Source organism: Solanum lycopersicum, chromosome 5, assembly GCF_036512215.1.
Source record: "Solanum lycopersicum chromosome 5, SLM_r2.1".
NCBI lineage: Eukaryota > Viridiplantae > Streptophyta > Magnoliopsida > Solanales > Solanaceae > Solanum > Solanum lycopersicum.
This window is the reverse complement of record NC_090804.1, coordinates 33,358,939-33,380,437: the sequence shown is the minus strand read 5'-3', so window position 1 is coordinate 33,380,437 and position 21,499 is coordinate 33,358,939. Positions and strand designations below refer to the sequence as shown.

Below are 21,499 nucleotides of genomic sequence, written 5' to 3'. Positions count from 1 at the left end.
AAGACGTATATGGACATTGTGAAAAACAGTAACAAAAGAGCGAAGCTTTGTTGCGTGTACATTAAATTGAACTTTAAAATGTGGTATATAGTGATCGATCAAAAATTTAAAGGATTATAAATATCTGAAAGCAGCAGAGTTAAAAAATATCTATAAAAAAAATGTTAAAAGTAAGATTCGAACATCAAAAGAGCCTTTTAAGCACCACAAAAATTCATTAAACCAATCAGATCATTTTCTTTTACTAAATTTTCTATATTAAATTTCTACAAATATATGCATCGTGGAGTCTCAGTGGGTCTGCCGCAGCTGGTGAAGTGTGTTAGTGCCACATGCCCACATCCACCTGCCATAACACACAGATTGACACACAATCAGATCTAAGTACGTAGGCACTACTTATTACTTTATAAAAGCTGATGATGATGCAATCGTGTCATTTTGCTATGTTTCGTGTTGTTGAAGTACAAAGTTTGGATCAGAAAGTGTGAATTTGGAGCAAATCGATGATGGTCAAGTATTCTGTTGTTGTGGAACGAAACTGATAATTACATATACTCATACAGAGAAAGTAGTAGTTGGAAGAGGAGATGATGCTGAGGATTGCAAAGCCTAAAGTCTCTATCAGAATCTTAACACATTTAGTATGTTTAAACTACCAATTTCATTCACATCATATTTCCATTTGTCTTGTTGATAAAAGAATTCATCCCCTGTTTTCTTCTTTGTTATTTTTCTTCAAACTTGTGCAGATTTTTGGGGCACCTACTTTAACTCGGAGAAGCTACTCATCTGGGGTTAAAGTTAAACAGGTTCGCATGCATTTTCCTAATTGTGCATGAAGCTTGATCTCTTGTAAATCAGAGACGACTCAGAATTAAGAGTTTGAGGTTCTAAGGTTTAGGATAGAAGAGAAAAATATCTCAAAACATTCTCTTTTGAGAAAAGGAAAGAAAAAGCTTTGAACCCACCACTTCTATGAAAGGCATTTCCACCACCGTTACTTATCACTAAGCCCTCAAATTTATTTATTTTTTTTATATATATATATAATGAAAAGTTAGTGGGTCCTCACTTAGCTCTGCCTCTGCTTGTAATTATGCATATGTGAACTGTTATTATGTAGATGATGGTTAGAGAAGCACTAAATTCTGCCCTTGATGAGGAAATGGCAGCTGATCCTAGAGTATTCTTAATGGGTGAAGAGGTAACAAACAATTTGCTTCCGTATTATTTGAAAGTTTGACGTTGTGGTGCTTAATTACCTTTTTGAATCATTCAGGTTGGGGAATACCAAGGTGCTTACAAGGTTAGAATTTCTAATATTGAAGTTGATCGCCCCTTCAGTGCGGTACTGAAATTGTTTCCTCCTCTCTTCTGGCAGGTCTCTAAAGGACTCTTGCACAAGTATGGCCCTGACAGAGTTGTTGATACCCCAATTACTGAGGTTGTCTTTTCATTCAGCATCAATGTGCTATAATAATTGCGCTCTCTTTTAGCAATCAGTCGGTATACCTTAAGTTTTAGTTTCCTCATTAAAAGTGTAGCTTCTTGTTTCTCATTGAGCAGGCTGGATTTACTGGACTCGCTACCGGAGCCGCATATTATGGACTTAGGCCTGTCTTGGAGTTCATGACCTTTAACTTTGCCATGCAGGTAGGATATTACTTCGCTTTCTCAAACTTCTTGATTTTACCTTTTGTCACATGTTGGAATGGTTGCCATGATGCTCATAATGATACTTGTAACATTAACCGCGTATAGAGAGCAGTTTTAGATGGCTTAGGTAACGTGTAAAGCTTTTAGTTCCTCTTGGAGAAATTCCATCATAAGTTGTCTGTTTATGTAGTTACCAAAATTAGATTTTTCAACTCTCTCACTAAGCTCTGTTCTCCGTATATAGTTTAATGAGGGTGAAAAAGCATGAGTTGTTGCAGATGAAAAGAACTAAGCATATTATTTCAGATCATGATATCTGTACACAACTAACTAATTTCAAGGTCGGCCACCTTCAATTATTAATGTAATAATTTCGTTGTGTTATAGCATCTTTGACGTATAATGATCTCCAAGAGCATCAGTAAGTTCTCAACAAATGTGGTAATGTTTAACCATATTTGTGCTTCTCCCTACTTTTTAACAATTCAAGCCTGTTGAATGGTCTCTTGAATAGGTGTTCTAGTTGTTTGCCACCATACTTTAGTGGGGAAGCCGTTTTTGTTTTGTTTTTGTGCATTTCCCGTGAAATGTTCTGAAGTCAGCAGCAGTATAGCAATATACGTATAGTCAACCCTACAGCACATGTGTGGTATTCAGCTGAAGGTAATAGGATTTTAGATATCTTGGAACGATGAGATGAAAAGAAATTCAGGTCTGCTTTGTTTTCTGAAACCATGCTTGTAATCATCAGTCATGATAACTTACATCTGTCTTAGGTGTCATTTCATAAGAGCTAATTGAGGTGCACCATACCTATCCACAGAGGCGAACCCATACCTTTAGGACGGGGTGCACTAACTTCGGGAAAAATCATATGTATATCTATTTTGAAATAATCGCAGAAACTAGGATACAGTGTACAATGCATCCATGAGAGGCTTAGGAGTGCCCTTGTGCTGTTGGTACAAGCTAGAGGAACCACCCGTGAGACCACTATACCTATCCAGTCATTCTGGGATCAGTTCGGGAGTGCTGCACATTAGTCGATTCTGAAGGTCTTTGGGATAAAGACAAAAACTATAACATTAAGGTTTCACGGTAATTCCATTGAGATGTCTCTGTTCATTTGCTTATCATGGTGTTTTCTGCTGCTTAGACCTTTTTGTAGACATCTGATCAGTGGAAAAAGATAATTAAAGGAGATAGTATTTCAATTTGATTACTTTATTAGAAGAAGACCCTACAGCTCTGACCTTTCTAATGGAACTTTTGTTTGAATTCTTTTGGAGACATTTGTGTTTGTAACGGCACAAAAACCACTTTCCCTTCTTAATCTGCGTCTTTTTTTTGTGGAAATTAGAAGCAGAATTCTATGGAGATAATAGGAGTTCTGATGCGTTCTTGCAGGCAATAGACCATCTGATTAACTCTGCTGCCAAAACACACTACATGTCTGGTGGGAATATTAGTGTTCCTATTGTTTTCCGAGGACCGAATGGTGCTGCTCTAGGTGTTGGTGCTCAGCACTCTCAGGTATCTTGTATCAGTTTTCTGGTGGTATTTCTTTTTAAATAAACAGCTGTCATGAGCAAAGATTCATGTGAAAGCACCAGAGTATACCAAGGTCCGCTCTTGGAAAAAGACAAAGCAGGGTGTGGATATTAGAGAAGTTCTTATACTTTTCTAAATTGAGATCACATGTGCGTACAATCTATAATAAGAACAAACCTTGCTGAGCTGGATGATGCGAGTATCAGGTTGTCGGGATTATGCGTCTAATATAAGTTGACAGGTAGCCGTCGTTGAGGGTCTTTTGATTATTAGCTTTGTGCCTTGCTGTTTAAATGTGATTGAAAACAACATGAAGTATTGTTGTCTGTACCATTTATTAGCTGCTCATTGCACAACTTGCAGAAAGCTTGAAAGTTGCATGCTTCAACTACTCAGAGAAATCATGTTCGCTGGTGTGCTTTATCAGGCTGTAGACTGAGAAATAACGGATATTCAACAAATAAATCTCTCTCAAATATATATGCATTATTCTTTGTTGGCCACAAGAATATGATTCAGTTTATTAGGGATGAAATGCGTTTTGAGAAATCTATATCTTAGAAAATATTAGAAACTCAATTTTGTCACTATGCAGTGTTATGCTCCATGGTATGGGTCTGTCCCTGGCTTGAAAGTTGTGGCGCCATATTCATCTGAAGATGCGAGAGGACTTCTAAAAGCAGCTATCAGAGATCCCGATCCGGTTGTTTTCCTTGAGAATGAGTTATTGTAAGTACAATTGATTTTGAGAATTGTGGTAAAAAATCTCTAAACACATTAGTACAAGAATAGCATACCCAGTGTATAGTGTGTATGCAACCTTACCCCTACCTTGAGAGAAGGTAGAGTTGTTTCTGATAGACTCGAGTAAAATAAAACAACAACAATCAAGTATGTAAAGTAAGTATAGTAATGAAGAAGCTATACTGAAAAACAGCGGAGAAGAGAACCGTTGCACTAACAAATGATACGATATCCGAAGCCAAGAGAACAACATGTAATGCAAAAATCGAAGAATAAGATAGTTGATTGAGTAAATTTTGGTAAATCAATTTTCAGGTATGGCGAGTCTTTTCGTGTGTCGGAAGAAGTTCTTGATCCAAACTTTACCCTTCCCATAGGGAAAGCAAAGGTATGCTCCCAGACAAGCTTTACTTTTTCGGGATTGTTTGCATCCGTTCTTACAGTTTGTGATGCTTTCTTTTATGTACAACAGATAGAGAAAGAGGGGAGAGATGTGACAATTACAGCATTCTCACGGATGGTTGGCTATGCTCTCAAGGTTAATATGTGTATATTTCCCTACATTCAAATAATAATGAGTATACACGCAATGAAGAGTTTGGTTAATCACATTGCAATTTCATTCTCTTTAATTTTTCAACATTTGTTGCTCAGGCTGCAGAGACGCTTGCGAAGGAGGATATAAATGCTGAGGTAAATTAGTTCCAACGGAGCTCTTTCTCTTTCCTTTCCGCAGCATGGTTACCAACTCTTTGAAGTCTAGCTGTTGGCTTGTTTTGTGTACTCTTTGCCTTTAAGGTCGGTTTTGATGTATTTCAATCTTACAGGTCATTAATATTAGGTCAATTAGGCCATTAGACAGATCTTCAATCAATGCTTCGGTGAGAAAAACAAACAGGCTAGTTACTGTTGAAGAAGGATTTCCTCAACATGGTGTCGGCGCTGAAATCTGGTTCGTCTTCCAAACTGTACTGACAATCATATAATAATGCATTTCTATAGTTAATTTTGGAACTAAACTTGTGCCTTTGGTTGTCATATATAGTGCTTCAGTTGTCGAGGAAATATTCGAGTACCTTGACGCCCCGGTTGAAAGGATTACTGGTGCAGATGTTCCAATGCCTTATGCTGCCAATCTTGAAAGGATGGCTCTTCCACAGGTATCTTCTCTGTAACATTTATGTTCCAACTTACATTATTATTTAAGTCTAAGGGCCCTTTGATCTCAATCACGTCCATATAATTCAACTATTTTAAGAATTTTATTTGGTTGATCGAATTGGATTGACTTAATTTCTTCCGGTGATAATGTAATCGTGCAGGTTGAAGACATTGTTCGAGCAGCCAAGAGGGTGTGTTACAAATCCATTTCCATGGCAGCTGCTGTTTGAGTTTTGTAATCTCCACTCCTACTTGCACGCTTTTAGTTTTGTAATATAAATGTGAAGATGTTCAGCCTAGCCAATTAGGGCTTTTTATTACTTGAGATGAATTCGAATATAATGCATCTTGGTGGAAAATAATTAGTATTGGACTAAGAATAATGTTTGTGGGAAATGCCCAACTGGTATTGGACAGAATATGCTAGAGACCTGGATTGAGCGAATATGAGGAAGTTTGAAGTCTAAATTCCTTGACTGATGTTGGAATAACTCGAAATCAATTGATTCCAATGAAATCCTATCTCATTCAACACAGTAAATACGGATTGAGTAATCCATTTTTATAAATGGATAAAGTATTAGATAACATCAATACTCATTTGTGTATGTGTTTTTCTTTTTTCAATTATATTTAGAGAGGAGAGTTATTTTGACTTCTACTTGGTGATCGATCTTGATTATTATTGAAGTCAAGCCACGGACAATATGGGATATTCATAGTAGGGAAAATTTTGGAAAAGAGAAAAAAACTTTATTAGCCCTCATATGGCTACAATTTACGCAATTATGTTTTATCGGTATAGTTTTATTCGTTTAGGGATGCAGACTCGATGGAGTCATTTGGCGATAAAATATTTCACCAATTATTTTGTAGCTTCACCCATAGAGAAGAACCTCTAACCTCGTGGACTCCACAATATTTTAAATGTGTTCTTGGGGATTCTCATGAGCTAAACCTCTCAAACATTACTCTTAGTTGGAGAGTTAATACCTCAGATAGTCACTTGCACTCTTCTCTCAGATAGTCACTCAGTTTTCAATTTTCACTCAAAAGTCACTTAACTATACATTTCTTTCTGAAAGTAATTCAACTTTGAATTTTAATTCAAAAGTCACTCAACTATCCACTCTTTCCTCAAAAAGTCACTTAATCTATTAAATTATTTTTTAATTAAAAATTATTGATATTAATTATTTATATAACAAACCAAAAAATTTAAAAAATAAATTAAATCATTTAGTGATCCATCAATCTAATCCGACCCATTGAAAAATATGATGACCCATTTTATTTTGTCTTTAATCCTAAATTAATCCCTCTTTAAACCTTGAATTAGGATTGAAGACAAAATAAAATGGGTCATCATATTTTTTAATGGGTCGGATTAGGTGGGTGGATCACTAAATGATTTAATTAATTTTTTAAAATTTTTGGTTTGTTATATAAATAATTAATATCAATAATTTTTAATTAAAAAATAATTTAATAGATTGAGTGACTTTTTGAGGAAAGAGTGGATAGTTGAGTGACTTTTGAGTTAAAATTCAAAGTTGAGTGACTTTCTGAGAAAGAAGTGCATAGTTGAGTGACTTTTGAGTGAAAATTGAAAGTTGAGTGACTTTCTGAGAGAAGAGTGCATAGTTGAGTGACCATCTGAAGTATTAACTCCTTAGTTGGAGTGTTGTTCCAGTTACATGAAACATTGTCCTCTCAGTTGTGGGAGGTATTCCGATGGCTCCAGTAGTTTAAACAATATTAACATGCATCTCATTCAAATCATCCATGTAATTTCGACTGGAACAATATATATTAACATGCATTTCATTCAAATCATCCATGTCATATTGATCGGTGACTAATCATTTACATTACCATGGTTACTCATTGTACTAGACCTGCAAATCAACCAACAACAACACAAAGGTGGTAACACTTCAATTATCCTCAAAACAACTTAAAATAGAACACGATTGTTAGCAATAAAAATACTCAACAAGAGTTGCAGTCGAATCTCACAAAGACTTAAAGCTGAAATGTGATTATGAATTATTCACCGACTTTATGAATTATCAAACACCTAATGATTGCAAGGTTGGTGTGACTTCAATGTATTTGAAAGGAGATGCATTAGATTAACAGTGAAAGAACGATTTATTACTGGGATTAGTTGGTGAAAGTTATGCAGGATACAGACCCGCTGAGTTTTAAAATCCAGATGAGCATCTGTGTAGTATTCAATAGACTGGATCACTGTTTGAGTATAGACATGAATTTGCAAAATGGGCAGCGCGTGCAAACTTGGCCTGAACATTGTTTGCTTTGAGTTTTCCTTAGCGGACTCAAAGAAGACCTTCATGTGGATGTTCGGATTCACAAGCCTCGATCAATTTATAAGACAATGGTTTCGGCCTTAGAATATGAAGGAAACAAGGACTAAATAAGTCCAGACCTTCATCAATTGGCACTTCCTCTCGAACGACTCGAGAATCCATTAATTTTCAATCATCCCGCCAACTATTTACATGTTCTTTGCCACCGTCATCTTTTCCAAACACTCGCCCATTGAATTCTAAAAAACAAATTCAGCGAAAAAAGGGACTATGCTATCGTTGTGGAGAAAAGTTTACCCTTGGTCAACACTGCAGACCTTAGACTTTTGCACATTTGGAGTTAATGCAAGAGGAAAACCATGTGCAAAGTATTGACGGTAATCAGAACGAAGACATAACCCCTATTGATCAGGAGAAATTTCTTTTCATGCAATTTTAGGCAAAGAATCTTCTTTAACTTTGTAACTTCAGGGCACTCTTTGTGGAAATAAAGTGTTGATGTTGGTAGATAGTGGTTCGACACATAATTTTGTAGCAGAAGAAATTGTCACGAAAATTGGATTGTTAGTCGAATATATCCCTACTTTTGGTGTCCAGATAGACAATGGTTAAACTATCAAGTGCAACCAAGTTTGTCATGATCTGTTAGTAGAGGTCTCTAATTTGGTCATAAATCACGATTTCTTTCCTTTTTCCTTCAATGACTCAGACATGGTGTTGGGTATACTGACTAGCATCCTTGAATACAATACAAGCCAATTTGAATTAGATGTTTCCAATTGAATGAGAAAACTTACAAATGCAAGGTGTTCTTTAAAAAATAGTGACACCATCTTTACAATAAAACCTTGAAGAACAGACGTTACCTAGAGATGCAATATTAAACCTTATAAAGGCAGATTATAAGCACATAGAACTCTCTATTAATATTGTTGATGCTTCTGTTTTACATCTTCAGCCATATGGCCCAGAATCATTGTTAGCAGCAAAGTTTCTAGATTGTCTCCTTGAGGACAAGTCGTTTTTCCAGGAGGGAGTACTGATAAGACACGTATCTTCCATACTTATTCAAGGAGGAAGAAGCAAACAAAGATACGAGAAGATACTGATTTGCATCTTCTCAAATTACTAGAGGTTTCACCCATGGAGAGATAAGCAGTTTCTTACTATTATTTGGCAGTTTCTTGTTGTTACTAGAAGTTATCTATTTTTATCCTAAATAGTTATAAAGTAGTTATCAGTTATCTATTATATAATAGGATATCTAATAAATTAATAGACAAATGGTAATCATATATATATATATATAAAAGAAAATCTTATTGTCGCCTACGTAGCAGCTCCCCCATCCAGAAAACCCTTCCACTTTAATATATTTCCTAAATACCCTTCTTTAAATGATCCCCCACAACAGAAACCTCTTCAACCCAAACAATCTACCATTCTACTTTCTCTTTCTCCATTTTGACACAAAGCGTCCTATCGTTCGGAAACATCCCCCACAACAAACGCCTCTTCAACCCAACCAATCTATCGTTCTACTTTCTCTTTTTCCTTTTCGACACAACGCATCCTATAGTTCAGAAACATCCAGTCATTCTGCCTTCTCTGAAACGACACGCCTCATCATCAACGGTTCCAACCTCTCTATAAAATGGCTAGCACCCTTCGTAGCACCTATTCTCCATCATTTCTTTCTGTCTTTCCGACTACAAATACAAAAAAAATTCTACTTTTTTGCAAAGAAATCTAAATATGGACTATTCACTTCTTTCTGATTTGGATGCTACTCGCGATGACTGGCTTATTAGAGTCCGAGTCTACCGGCTGTGGGAATTTATTAATTACAGGCGCAGCCCAAACATGATAAGCCTTGAAATGATACTAATTAATGAAAAGGTATGCATCATTCACATCCTTCGCTTTTCAATTTTTAATCTGCTTATTAGGAATTGTCTTCCACAATGACTTCTCTCAGGGAACTTTGATGCACGCAATAATCTGGAAGAACCAAGTTAATAAGTTTCGTGATAAGTTGAGTGAAGGATCTGCAGTCATTATAAGAAACTTTAGAGTTTGAGAATTAACCGGTGACTACGTACAAGTACAGTCAAACTTTAAAATAACATTTTTATGGAAAACTGTCATCCAAAAACTACAGGATGATATTGTCCATATCTCTCAGAATGGTTTTCAGTTTATTCAACCAGAAATTATTCTCTCAAGGATCAACAACAACATTAACCTGTCAGGTATATTTATTCCTTTCATTTATGTTAGAAGTTGTGTGCACCGTATAAAATGAATAATTCCCCTCCCTAACTTGTAGATGTTATTGGATGCTTATGCGGAATTGGTGATGTAGAAAGTGTGGTTTCAAAATGGCAGAAGCGCAACATACACATTCTTACCAATCCGTAGTTTTAGTAAATCATTTACGTTCTTATTCATTCATCCCCAAATTGCAACATTAAAAATCATATTGATTCACTGTCTAATAAATTAGACTTATCTTTTAGGGAGGACCTGACTATAAAAGCTAGAATAACTTTGTGGGAGGACCATGGCGAATCATTTTACCCCTATGTATATCCCAACGACTCTGGACCCTATATTTTCATTGTCACTTCTACAACGGTTAAAGAATTCAGAGGTATGTACTTATTCTGAACATGCTACAACTTTATAGTGGTCACATGTATGTGCCGTTATGAAAACTAAGTGTTGTTTATTTCATAATAGGCGAACTAACTTTTGCCACCACCGCTGCAAATAAAATTTATTTCAATCTTAAAATGGACAACATCACCGCCTTGCTTCATAAGTTCTCAAAGAAGTCAGTTGATGTCGTAACTATTGCGAGTGGAAACTCAAGTAGCGTTCCCAGTGCACACGCTATGTTTGAAAACAGGATGACTATTGCAGAGTTATTAGATTCTGAATGGACTCCCGACATAGAGTTTAGTACCATAATAACCCTCAGACGAAAATCACCTTGCATTGTATCAACATGCTCCTCTTATTTATATGTGTACCAATGTATATATGTTTTAATGAATCTATCTTCATTAATCATATGGTAGATATGTATGGTTACACTCCGCTTGCAGATCACTGCAAAATATAATTTCTTTGATTGGTATTACATTTCATGTAACTTATGCAACAAGAAAGTTGAATCTTCAAATGGTGTCTACACATGCCAGAAGTGCAACAAACAATGTGACTTACCATTGATTAGGTAAGCAACTAATAAACATTCTATTCACACCTTATATTTGAAAGAACACTAACGTTTGACAGTCACATAAGTTTAAAATCCACGGTAATGTCAAGGGAAATGGTGGGAACACTACATTGGTCCCGTTTAATGGGGTCGCTGAAAAACATCTTGATACTTCTGCTCAGAAGTTTGTTAATTATTTGTTCAAAAGCGAGACTAATATACTGCCCCTGATTTCAAGTCTGTGCGGGATAGATTTTGTCTTCAAACTCAAATTGAGAAGTTTCAATTTGATAGAAGGCCTGGAAAACTATACATTCACAAAAGTTTATGTGCCAGATTAAAATTTGGAAATGCAGCATCGGATAAACAAAGACAAAAAGGATAAGGTATATAGTGTAATTGTTTTGTTGAATTCATACTCTCTTGATAATAAATCATTCATCTTCTATACCATCCATTCAACATCAACCCTCCTTAATTATTGGAATGATTTTTACTATACAAGGTAAATGAAATTGGAAGATTCAACTGAACAAACAGACTTCAATGTGAAAGAATCAAACACAAACTACTCTTAAGAACATTCTGATGAAAGGGAGGCTTCCATTTCCAAACAAAGAGTTTATTCAAGAAAGTTGAACAAGGGAAGGAACTTATTTATAGCTGACAATGAAGAGAGTGATGGTGACACCATAAAAAGGACAAAGTAGAGTCATTTTTATGCAAGGGACCTTAACATTATTAGTTTGATCAACTAGTGAAAACTTTTTATGTCCATTAGTGTCTGTATATAGTTAATGTCTGTTATGGTAGGTGATCAGGTTTAGTTTACTGTCAAATAATATTTCATTACTAAATGCACATTTCTATAAAAGTTGAGTTGTTTATATATGTCATCTCCCGACACACATTTTGCTCCATAAGTTATACGTAGCTACTTATTAGGTTGAGAATTAGTCGCTCAAATTATGGTCTTTTGGAAATCCTCACCGTCAAACATATTTAACTTTGTTGGGAGTAATTAATGCATAGTTGAACAATAAAATGCAATAAATGGAAAACCATTTTCGGAGAATTCAATCAAAGATACAAACTTCTTACAAAGGGGGTTGATTCCTTCTTTAGACAGAATCAGCTAGCTGATTTTTCTATTCATGATCTCAGAAGAAATTATAAATCCAAGTAAGCATCAGAAATATAACTATTAGTCTTTATAATGTTATGTACAACAAAAGTTGGAGCTAATGATGTCAGAAACATGTTACCTACGAAAGTCATGTTTCAGAAGATTATATTCTCAGTTTGTTTTTTATGATGAATTAGTTTTGCAAGTAATTCTTTGTTTCTTTTATATGTCTCTTGTATTAAAAATGTTGAAATTTATATATTGTCTTCAATCAGTCAATTTATGCCTAAGAAAAATAATAACAGCTTTCCTTTTGTTATTTACTATTTTTCATAACAGTATCTCAACATTGGGAAGGGGCTGTGATGGTATTGTTAGAAGTTTTACCATCTGATTATAAAAAATCTATTAACAAAATGATTCCTTATTTGAGTTCAATTGTTCATGGGATGATGGATACATAGAGCAAACTTTAAGAATAGTAACGAATGCCATGAAATTGCCATAATATTAGTTTCTGCAAGCGAGTATACAAAATAACCTATTTGACAATCGCAAGATATTCCACCACATAATCCCCACATCTATGGAGTACTTAAAAATATCAAGCCCTACAACACATGAATAACAATCATTTAATATATACAATCCATCGATTACATCGGCTCACAAATGAAACAAATATAAAAGAATATCACTACATAGGATACAAATGCACAATATACCAATACAAAAGAATTTCACTACAAAGTATACAAATGCACAATATACCAAACAAACAATAATGAGTGAAAATAGTTGTTGTTCAACACCTAAACCAAAATGAATATATTTGGTTGAAACAAAATAGAAAGAACCAACTACAAAAACAAAACGATATGACAATCGACTGTCTTAATGGACTAATCAACTTTGCCGCACCGAAATGTTGTGTCCTTTCGAACACTTAAAACACACCAATTCCATCGCCGTACCGAAATGGTGTGTCCTTTCACATAGTTAATACACACCGATTCTTATTGGTATAAAATAGGAACAAACAATTATGTTCTTCACAACACAATTAAAATCCAACCTTCTGCTAATAAGAAATCTTTTGCAACACACTGCTAAATCAAGAGAACGAAATTGGCAGAAATCTTACCAACATTAATACATCGGTTAACATGATTTCTATTGCACTACACTCAAAAATCAGTAGACGATATATTGGTCGGTAATCTTACCAACATAAATTTTTTTAAAAAATTCAATATTACCAAATCATGGGGCCATACATAATGGATTTGATAACACACAGTATTAAGGCATTTTGTGGGTCTACAGATATTTCCTCTAACATTTAGGAACTACACCAACTCCTACCTCAGTTAGAAAGCAAATACAGGAAGTCCAAAAAAAAATATGAAGAGTAATACATTAACAACAACCTATAATACGCGGACAGAGGAATTAGTAAATATCAGAAAATTACTGCCAAAGTATGCTCGCTTGAAGAGGAAACTCACATTGGTTCACAGGAAATACAAAGATCAACCACAGAAGCAAGCGAATTTGGTTGTACGTTTTCTAAAAGAAATGGCAAACGAGATGAAACTGACTAATATCACAACTATAAAATGGCAACAACAAATACATGGTACGTTCCAATTAACTTAAATATACCACCACAACCTACCCAATTATTTTAATTGTATACTACTTAGTACGTAGGAAATCATTATAACCTTAAAAATCAAAGCTTAGAAAGGCTGATAAATGTCGTAAAACCAATCAATTACACATGCACATCATCTATTACTATGTAACTCCCTTCTCTTACATGATGTGAATGTCTAACACATAAAACAATAAACATAGGAATATAATTGCTAGAAATTAAATGAAACTAATCTTTACTAATACAAACAACTTCCCAGATGTACAATACTTGGTAACAACATTGTCAAAACTATTTTACAAGGGTCCAACCTAACCAGTCCTATGATTTGGTTATGGATGAATGTGAAGATGTATCAAATACAAATTAGATGCATAGAGGCTACAACCCAATCATTTGGTAGAAACAAGTACATTTCAAAAACATTTAACAGGACACGTTATTACCTATGCACCTAACTCTACATAAGGTTGGGAAATCCAATATTTGTGCATACAATACTTAAACTCATTAGCTAAAATCATTTATGACAGGTGCATACAAGAAAACTTGGAATTTAGTTCCTCCAACCTATACCTGCCAATATTGCGGAGCAATTCTATGGTATGAAGAACGGACAATAAAAAGTACATATACACGACGCCCCAAATTTTCAATATGTTGTATGAAAGGTCATGTTCGCTTACCATTACTGAACCAACGACCACCCTACCTTCAATATCTTTTGGGCACTACATCCGGACAAATAGGTGTATACTTTTAGAAAAATTATCAGGGTATACAACTCAATATTCACATTTACGTCTATGGGAGGTCAAGTGGACAAATCAATCAATCATACAAAAGGTGTTTATGTATTCAGAATCAGTGGACATAATTATCATCATATTGGCTCTCTCTTACCTGAAACTGAAATAAAACTACAATCTGCACAACTATATATATATGATACGGATAATGAAATTGAAAATCGAATCAACAGCCTAATGCATGAATAAGTTCAAATAGACATTGTTCAAGGAATACTTGAAATGCTCGATGAGCATAATGTTCTGGTAAAATCATTCTGTATGGCAAGAGATAGATATACAGAACAACCATAAATAGAGTTTCGCCTACGTCTTCTATCAGAAAGAATCAACGACGGTTGGCAATACAATATACCTACGGCTTCAAAAGTAGCTGGATTGATCATTGACGATCTTACAGATGCTAACTCCCAGCGAGATGTTATTGTTGAACACCGCAAAAATGGGCTCCAAAGGATCACCGATTTACACCCAAGTTTCATGTCAATGACTTACCCATTAATACACCCATACAGTGAAGATGGATATAGATTGGAAATACAATTGGTGTCTCAAAGCCAAAAAACTTACACACGCGAGCACATGACAATGAGACAATATTATGGATAACGCATACAACAATGGCTTAATGAGGGGCACATACTTATACAGGCTGGCAAGATACTGCAGCAGTACATTGTGGATGGTTACATGGCAATTGAAGAGGAGCAATTTAGATACCTACGAAATAACCAACCGAAGCTTCGGGCTGATCTTTTTGGAGGCTTAATGGATGCTGTTATGCGTGGAGATTCTTATTGTTCACAAGTGGGGAAAACAATTATATTACATTCGTCACACACGTGGGGACCTCGCTACAGGGCACAAAATTATCAGGATGCAATGGCTATATGTAGATGGGCAGGATACCGAAATTTATTTTTTACCTTCACATGTAACCCAAAGTGGCCAGAAATAAAGGCAATGTTGCACCTAATTGGTCAACATGGCGATTGTAGCCGGATAGACATCATATGTAGGGTTTTCCAGATCAAGTTGGTCCAACTAATGCAACATATTCAAAAAGATAAACCATCTCGGGACAGTAATAACATGTAAGTTCTTTCTATCCAATACTCTTACATACCTTCATACTTCAGCACACTATATGCATCATCTAAAAATATTTTAACATATTACAATATAATTTACTAAATCAGTGCCAACTAAGACAAGGAAATATCCACCTTATAATAGCCAGATGCACCACCCATTTACCAGGAATTTAACAAGGGAATTTAGTATAGAAAACTATACTATGCACCAAATACATGATATACGTCAACATATAAGGCCAAACTGTAAAAACTAATAGAAAAAGAAAAAAAAGGTAATAAGTCATAGCTTACAGTTCACCTAACAACAAATAAGTGCACCATCAATAAAATAAACAATACGATACACAATAATTACGACCCAACGAAAGACATAACCAACAACTAATATCAAATAACCAAACATAATACACATTGATTCATGATATCCTTACACTTATAATATTTAGTAAGATGAGATTGATGTTAAACATGAAATACTTTACTTTGGAATTTATATGAATGGGAAAAGAGAAATACTCCCTAAAAACAGAAGGAACTATAATATTAAATAGGAATTAAAACAGCTTTCAACATCCTAACCATAGCCACATACTAATTATTATGCAGGTATATATACAATTGAGTTCCAGAAAAAAAGGCTTGCCACATGCACATATATTGCTATTCCTTCATGAATCACAAAAAAATCCCACAGCAGAACATATTGACAGAGTAATATCCGCTGAAATACCTAACCTTGAAGAAGATCTAGATGGGTATAATGCAGTCAAGAACTTTATGATACACTGGACCATGCGGACAACTCAATCCCCGTTGCCCATGTATGAGACAAGGGAAGTGCACAAAGCATTTCCCAAAGAAATACAATTACCAGAAAAATTTTGATTCTGATAGATTCCCTATTTATAGAACACGGGACACAGGTATTGAAGTGAAGAAAAATGGAGCCAGTTAAGACAACAAATATGTTGTTCCGTACAATAGGGACTTGCTTGTGAAATTTAATGCACACATAAATGTTGAAGTTTGCAACTACTCAAGGTCAGTGAAGTATCTATTCAAGTATGTTCATAAAGGGTCTGATAGCGCAACAACAATAATAGAATCAACAGATTCAACAAAAGACAATGATGAGAGCAGAAAGTTTCTAGATTGCAGATACATTTCAGCTACCGAAGCGTGCTGGATGATATTCCAATTTGACATACATTATATACAACCAGCAGTTGAGCGATTACCATTCCATTTACAAGGACAAAATACCATAATATTCGAAGAATCAAGGCGAGCTGAAAGCATACTGAACAACCCAGATATTGAAAAAACAAAATTTACTGAATGGTTCGAAGCAAACAAAGATTACCCCAATGAAAGAGATCTAACATATTCTGACTTTCCTATGCGGTGGGTATGGAATGTAAAACAAAAAAATGGACTAGGAGGAAAAAAGGTCGGGTAGTTGGTAGAATCTATTTTGCACATCCAGCAAGTGTAAAGCATTTTTATCTACGCATGTTGTTAAACTTTTCAAAGGTTGCACATCATTTGAAAGCATAAAAAGAATTGATGGAGTAGATTATAAAACCTATCGAGAGTCTCGATACGCATTAGGTTTATTAGACGACGACAAGGACTAAATGACTGTTTGTCAGAGGCTGCCCAATGGGCAAATGGAAATGAACTTCTCAATCTATTTGTGACTATTGTTGGAATATGTGTGTCCACTACCAGTCAATGGACCAGGTCCCTTGACGCAGCAAAAACAGTGTAGAAGATTAAACAATATGAAAACATAACACATGCAATTTACGTGGAAAACGCCTTGCTCAAGGGAGTAAAACCACGACCTGCCACACAGGATTTTCAACCGTTTTCACTAATCTTCAAAAGGAAAAGTGAAAACCCGATTACAACAATGTGAGAAAAATCTATTAATCTCACAACCAAGAAATAACTCTATTGCTTGAAGAGCCTAAGAAGATTTTACTCTGCCCACTAAGTTATCACCACTAGACAACTTAGGATTCAACTAAGCAACACACAGGTTGCCTATTAAATCACCATGCTCCGGATGACTTAGGAGTTTTACTAAGCAAGACATAAGGTTGCCCACTAAATTAGTTTGACTCAACGAACTTGGACTTTTCAACAAACCAAAGAATCTAAATCCTTTATAGATTAGGAACAGATTTACAATGTAAGCATGGAAGAAATAATCCAAAGACAACTAAGTAGCTTGCAGATCTATCAGTTCCCTATTGCTCTTAGGATGATCCTTCTTGAAGATGACCTTTGATTTTTGAACTTTTGGATTTTTGAAATCCAAAACTTTTGTTTGCCAAAACTTATGTTTGTGTTGTTGGAGAAAGGACTATATTCAAATGGACACAAACCATTGGGACGAGACTATTGGATGAGAGCCTGCTGTCATGAAACGTTGTGCACCAAACCTTCAGAGTTGGCAGTTTTTGACATCTGTCATCCTTTTGTCGTGCTCAGACTTTTCGGGACCAGGTCCCTTGCTGCGTTCTTTGATGCTTATGATCTTGAAAAAGACTTGTTGCTCTCTCTCTCTCTCTCTCTCTTCTTAAATGAAATTAGTATATTGTTTGTCATGTTGAAAGTATCAATCATAAAGAGTTATTAACCATTGGACAAACAACCTCATCCATTCTGATTTGTTCAGTACACTGGAGCCTCACCTACCACTGACATGAAAACTTTACAACTGTACACCATTATGTATCCGATGGAGAGAACTCAGTCAGGGACCTAGTCCCTGTATTTGTGAGATACTGAAATATACAATCTTGTCCTCTCTTGTTATTAATGTAGGATGCTGCACTTTTCACCTACCACCTAACATGACAGCATTTACGGCTGTACCCCATTTGAATCTGGACAAGATCACTCTAACAGGGACCAGGTCCGCATATTTGTGAGGATCATCAAAACAGCTAAAATATAACATTTTCCCCCTTTTTGATGATAGCACACAAATATACATCATACTGAGTTTATCATTCAACTCACTGTCAGCAGTTCCAATAACAAGGATCTGGTTCCTTGTTAGATCGATAAGTTTGTTAAATAATTAAAACTTCATATCAAGTTCGAACTAACGTTTCCCCCCTTTTTGATGATAACATACTTATTCACCAGTTTCCCCTATCAACAAGAATTCTTGGGGTAACTGGAGTTTTATCATATCAAAGTTTGTCAACTCATCAAAATATCAACATAGCATTTTCCCCTTATTGATGATGACATAGTTATTCATCAGTTCCCCTATCAAAAAGAATTCTTGGGGTAGCTTGAGTTTGATCATCCCCGAAGTTTTCCAAATCATCAAAACATCAACATATCATCTTCCCCCTTTTTGATGATGACAAACATCTTCTTCCCCCTATCGACAGGTTCAGGTCCTCCTCAGGTAGCAAGCAGTAAGCATTTATTCCCCCTATCAGTATGACCTATCTCTTCAAGTAACTATCGTTGATTCCTCATACCGATGTGAGTATGTATTTTTCAAGCATTTATAACAATATTAATCTCATACCTTACCTTAACAACTTTCCCCCTTTTGACATCATAAAAAAGGGGTTAAAGCAGTAAACCAAGTTGACAGAAATATAGTTCTTGCAAATTCATGGCCACTTGGGCAACAATGAGCATAAGTAAAAAGGCATAAAGTAATGAGACAAATCAGTAGAAACAAGACATTTAACATCCATAAACAAAAGATCAGCCGTCAAAGCATTACAAGTATGATTACAAATGAAAACCAAAACAATGCCCAAAAAGAGAAATAAGGACTGACATAGAGAGGTAGGAAGAGAAGGGATGATTTAGAGGCAAGAGATTGAAAGAATAGAATTAGTAGAGCATATCCCCTAGCATGAGGTTTTCAGAATCTTCTCTTAACGTTTAGCATGTTGAAACTTCAGGGCCAACTTTTTTTTAATTTTTTTTGTTTTCTTACCGGGTCCCTCTGATAGTGATATTTCAGATGCTGGAATTTTAGACAACTCATTTCAGTATTTCAGTTAACATGAACAACTGTGATAGCTTCCAGCACCAACTTGATTTTCTCATAACAGAAAAATTTGTAACACCAACAACTCAAGGCCTCCGAGATGCATAGAACAACAATTGAGGAACAAATTTTTTTTTTTACAATCAAAAACCTTCCTATACAGAATACTTTGAGTTCTCAAAGTATCAACTTCTCCCTTTTCAGACATAATCTTTTCCACTTGTTCATATTTCATGGGGGTACATGGTCCCTTTTCTCACTTAAAACATCTTTATAAGACAAATATCTAGTAAGAGAAAAGAGCTTAAAAAATTAAATTGTATTTTGAGAGAGGAAAAAAGATGATTTAAAAATGAACTCTGATATTTGAAGGTAAATTGATTTTTCTGGGAAACTATAAAGAAGAATATTGAATATAAAGAAAGAGAGAGGAAGTATCATTTCGTTACTCAAAAGATGATTCACATTCCTGAATGACAGACATATGGCAATTGCAATGGTTCTCATGCATAATTCAAATTGCAATGATAAGAGTGCCAACCTTTGAGAAAGGACCATGTCCCTCTCTGTAGTTTGAATGTCATTGACTAGACCTGTCCTGACCTCCCTTGTCCTTCATCCCCTTTTCCATGGGTGTATACTAATAAAAGGTATGAAACTGAACTTTCTAAAGCAACATAATTGAAAATCAACGATACCTGCTCCCTTTTCATAATCATGAAAGAGTTGATTGCTTCAGGCAGGATCCATTCAAGAATGTTTCAGCATTGCCAACATCATATTGATTATCTCAGTCATGTCTTATTACCAACTTCAATATATTGCTTGATCCACAAGAGTTAAACCCATCAAGCTGCACTTGCTAAATTCTTTTGCCTCAATTAATGAAAGACCAACTGAATATTGCATTTTAATTCCCCATGAGTAAAAGATCAGCCTGTAATAGAAGCCATTTATGAGGTACTCTTTCCATCAACTTGATATACAGCACAACATCACCATGTACGCGAACTCAAGCTGTCTCCTGTTGGACAGAATAGGACCAGGTTCCCTGTCTTCTTCAAAATTCTTCAAATTCTACTAGTATCCTTTAAAGGTGATTTCTTTGTACATGAGTCGAGTCTTTGAACCCGGTTCATCAACATCCAACTTCAAGTTAGTGGCCAAAAAGTACGAATTGTCCGACACCCATAACATGAAACCTTTTCAGCAGCTTCATTAAACTGGTACCAGGTCCCTTTCTTTGTTCAGACAACAATTGCCCTGATCACGTTGTGTGATCTTCTTCTATTCAGCTAAGTTACTGTGAGTACACACTAGTCCTAACTTAGGACTTTAGTGAAGATTTTCAAGACACTCGATCTTCCACTTTTCTTGCAAAACATCATGAAAATATTGCGCCTCTGTAACATTTTCTTGACTTGAAGTCTGTTAAGACATTTGAGAAGCTCAGAAATGTACTTTTCTTGACGACCAATGGTACCTTTTGAGTTTTGTTGAACATGTAGCTCTAACAAGAATTCTCTCATTGTGCTCATTTAGAACCAACTACCCATTAAAGCGACAAACTTTTCACACAAAATTCAAAACATAGCTCCAAAGATGAATTCATCGATATACAATTGAACGATCAACGACTCCTTTCCTAGGGTTTTTGACTTACCTAACTTGAAGCCATTGTTGAAGAGGAATTTGGACAACTTATCAGCTTGTTGGGAATCCTGTTGTCATACATTGCTTCTTGCAAACTAAGCTTGATAAGTTTCTTCATTTTCACCTTTAGCACTCACATTATAAGTTTGAACTGCATCATCTTTGTACAAAACTGTCTAGAGGACCGGGTCCCTCATCAAGTTCATCATCTGCATCAGCTTCTATGAGATTATTGGATTCATGAATAGAATATTCTTTAGCAAGCTCACTATTTAAACCATCTATTCGATTATGAAGCAGCTCTTCCATCTCAGAAGCTTCTTTCTTGCAACTTTTAAACTCTTCTAGACTCATTAATAAATACATGACCATTTTTAGTATACCCCTGATAAGCCTTGCTGGAGGAAGAGTGTACCACAATTATTCTTTCATCAATATTGAGAT

The 21,499-nt window shown here is 35.4% G+C and overlaps 1 protein-coding gene across 2 annotated transcripts; it reads left to right on the top strand.

Annotated features, from left to right (window-relative positions):
* Nucleotides 1-206: 206 nt before the first annotated feature.
* LOC101254693 (pyruvate dehydrogenase E1 component subunit beta-1, mitochondrial-like) lies at nucleotides 207-5,583 on the top strand. Of its 2 annotated transcripts, XM_026031169.2 has the most exons (15): nucleotides 207-384; nucleotides 567-644; nucleotides 753-812; nucleotides 1,127-1,207; nucleotides 1,283-1,309; nucleotides 1,385-1,447; nucleotides 1,570-1,656; nucleotides 3,067-3,192; nucleotides 3,806-3,939; nucleotides 4,270-4,342; nucleotides 4,427-4,492; nucleotides 4,609-4,647; nucleotides 4,782-4,906; nucleotides 5,000-5,114; nucleotides 5,277-5,583. In XM_026031169.2, the coding sequence occupies exons 2-15, from the start codon at nucleotides 591-593 to the stop codon at nucleotides 5,343-5,345; spliced, it is 1,119 nt and encodes a 372-aa protein (XP_025886954.2). In that variant the 5' UTR covers nucleotides 207-384; nucleotides 567-590; the 3' UTR covers nucleotides 5,346-5,583. The 2 variants fall into 2 exon arrangements, with proteins under 2 accessions (XP_025886954.2, XP_010321111.2); XM_010322809.4 differs by lacking the exon at nucleotides 207-384 and having other exon boundaries at nucleotides 445-644.
* The last annotated feature ends 15,916 nt before the right edge of the window (nucleotides 5,584-21,499 follow it).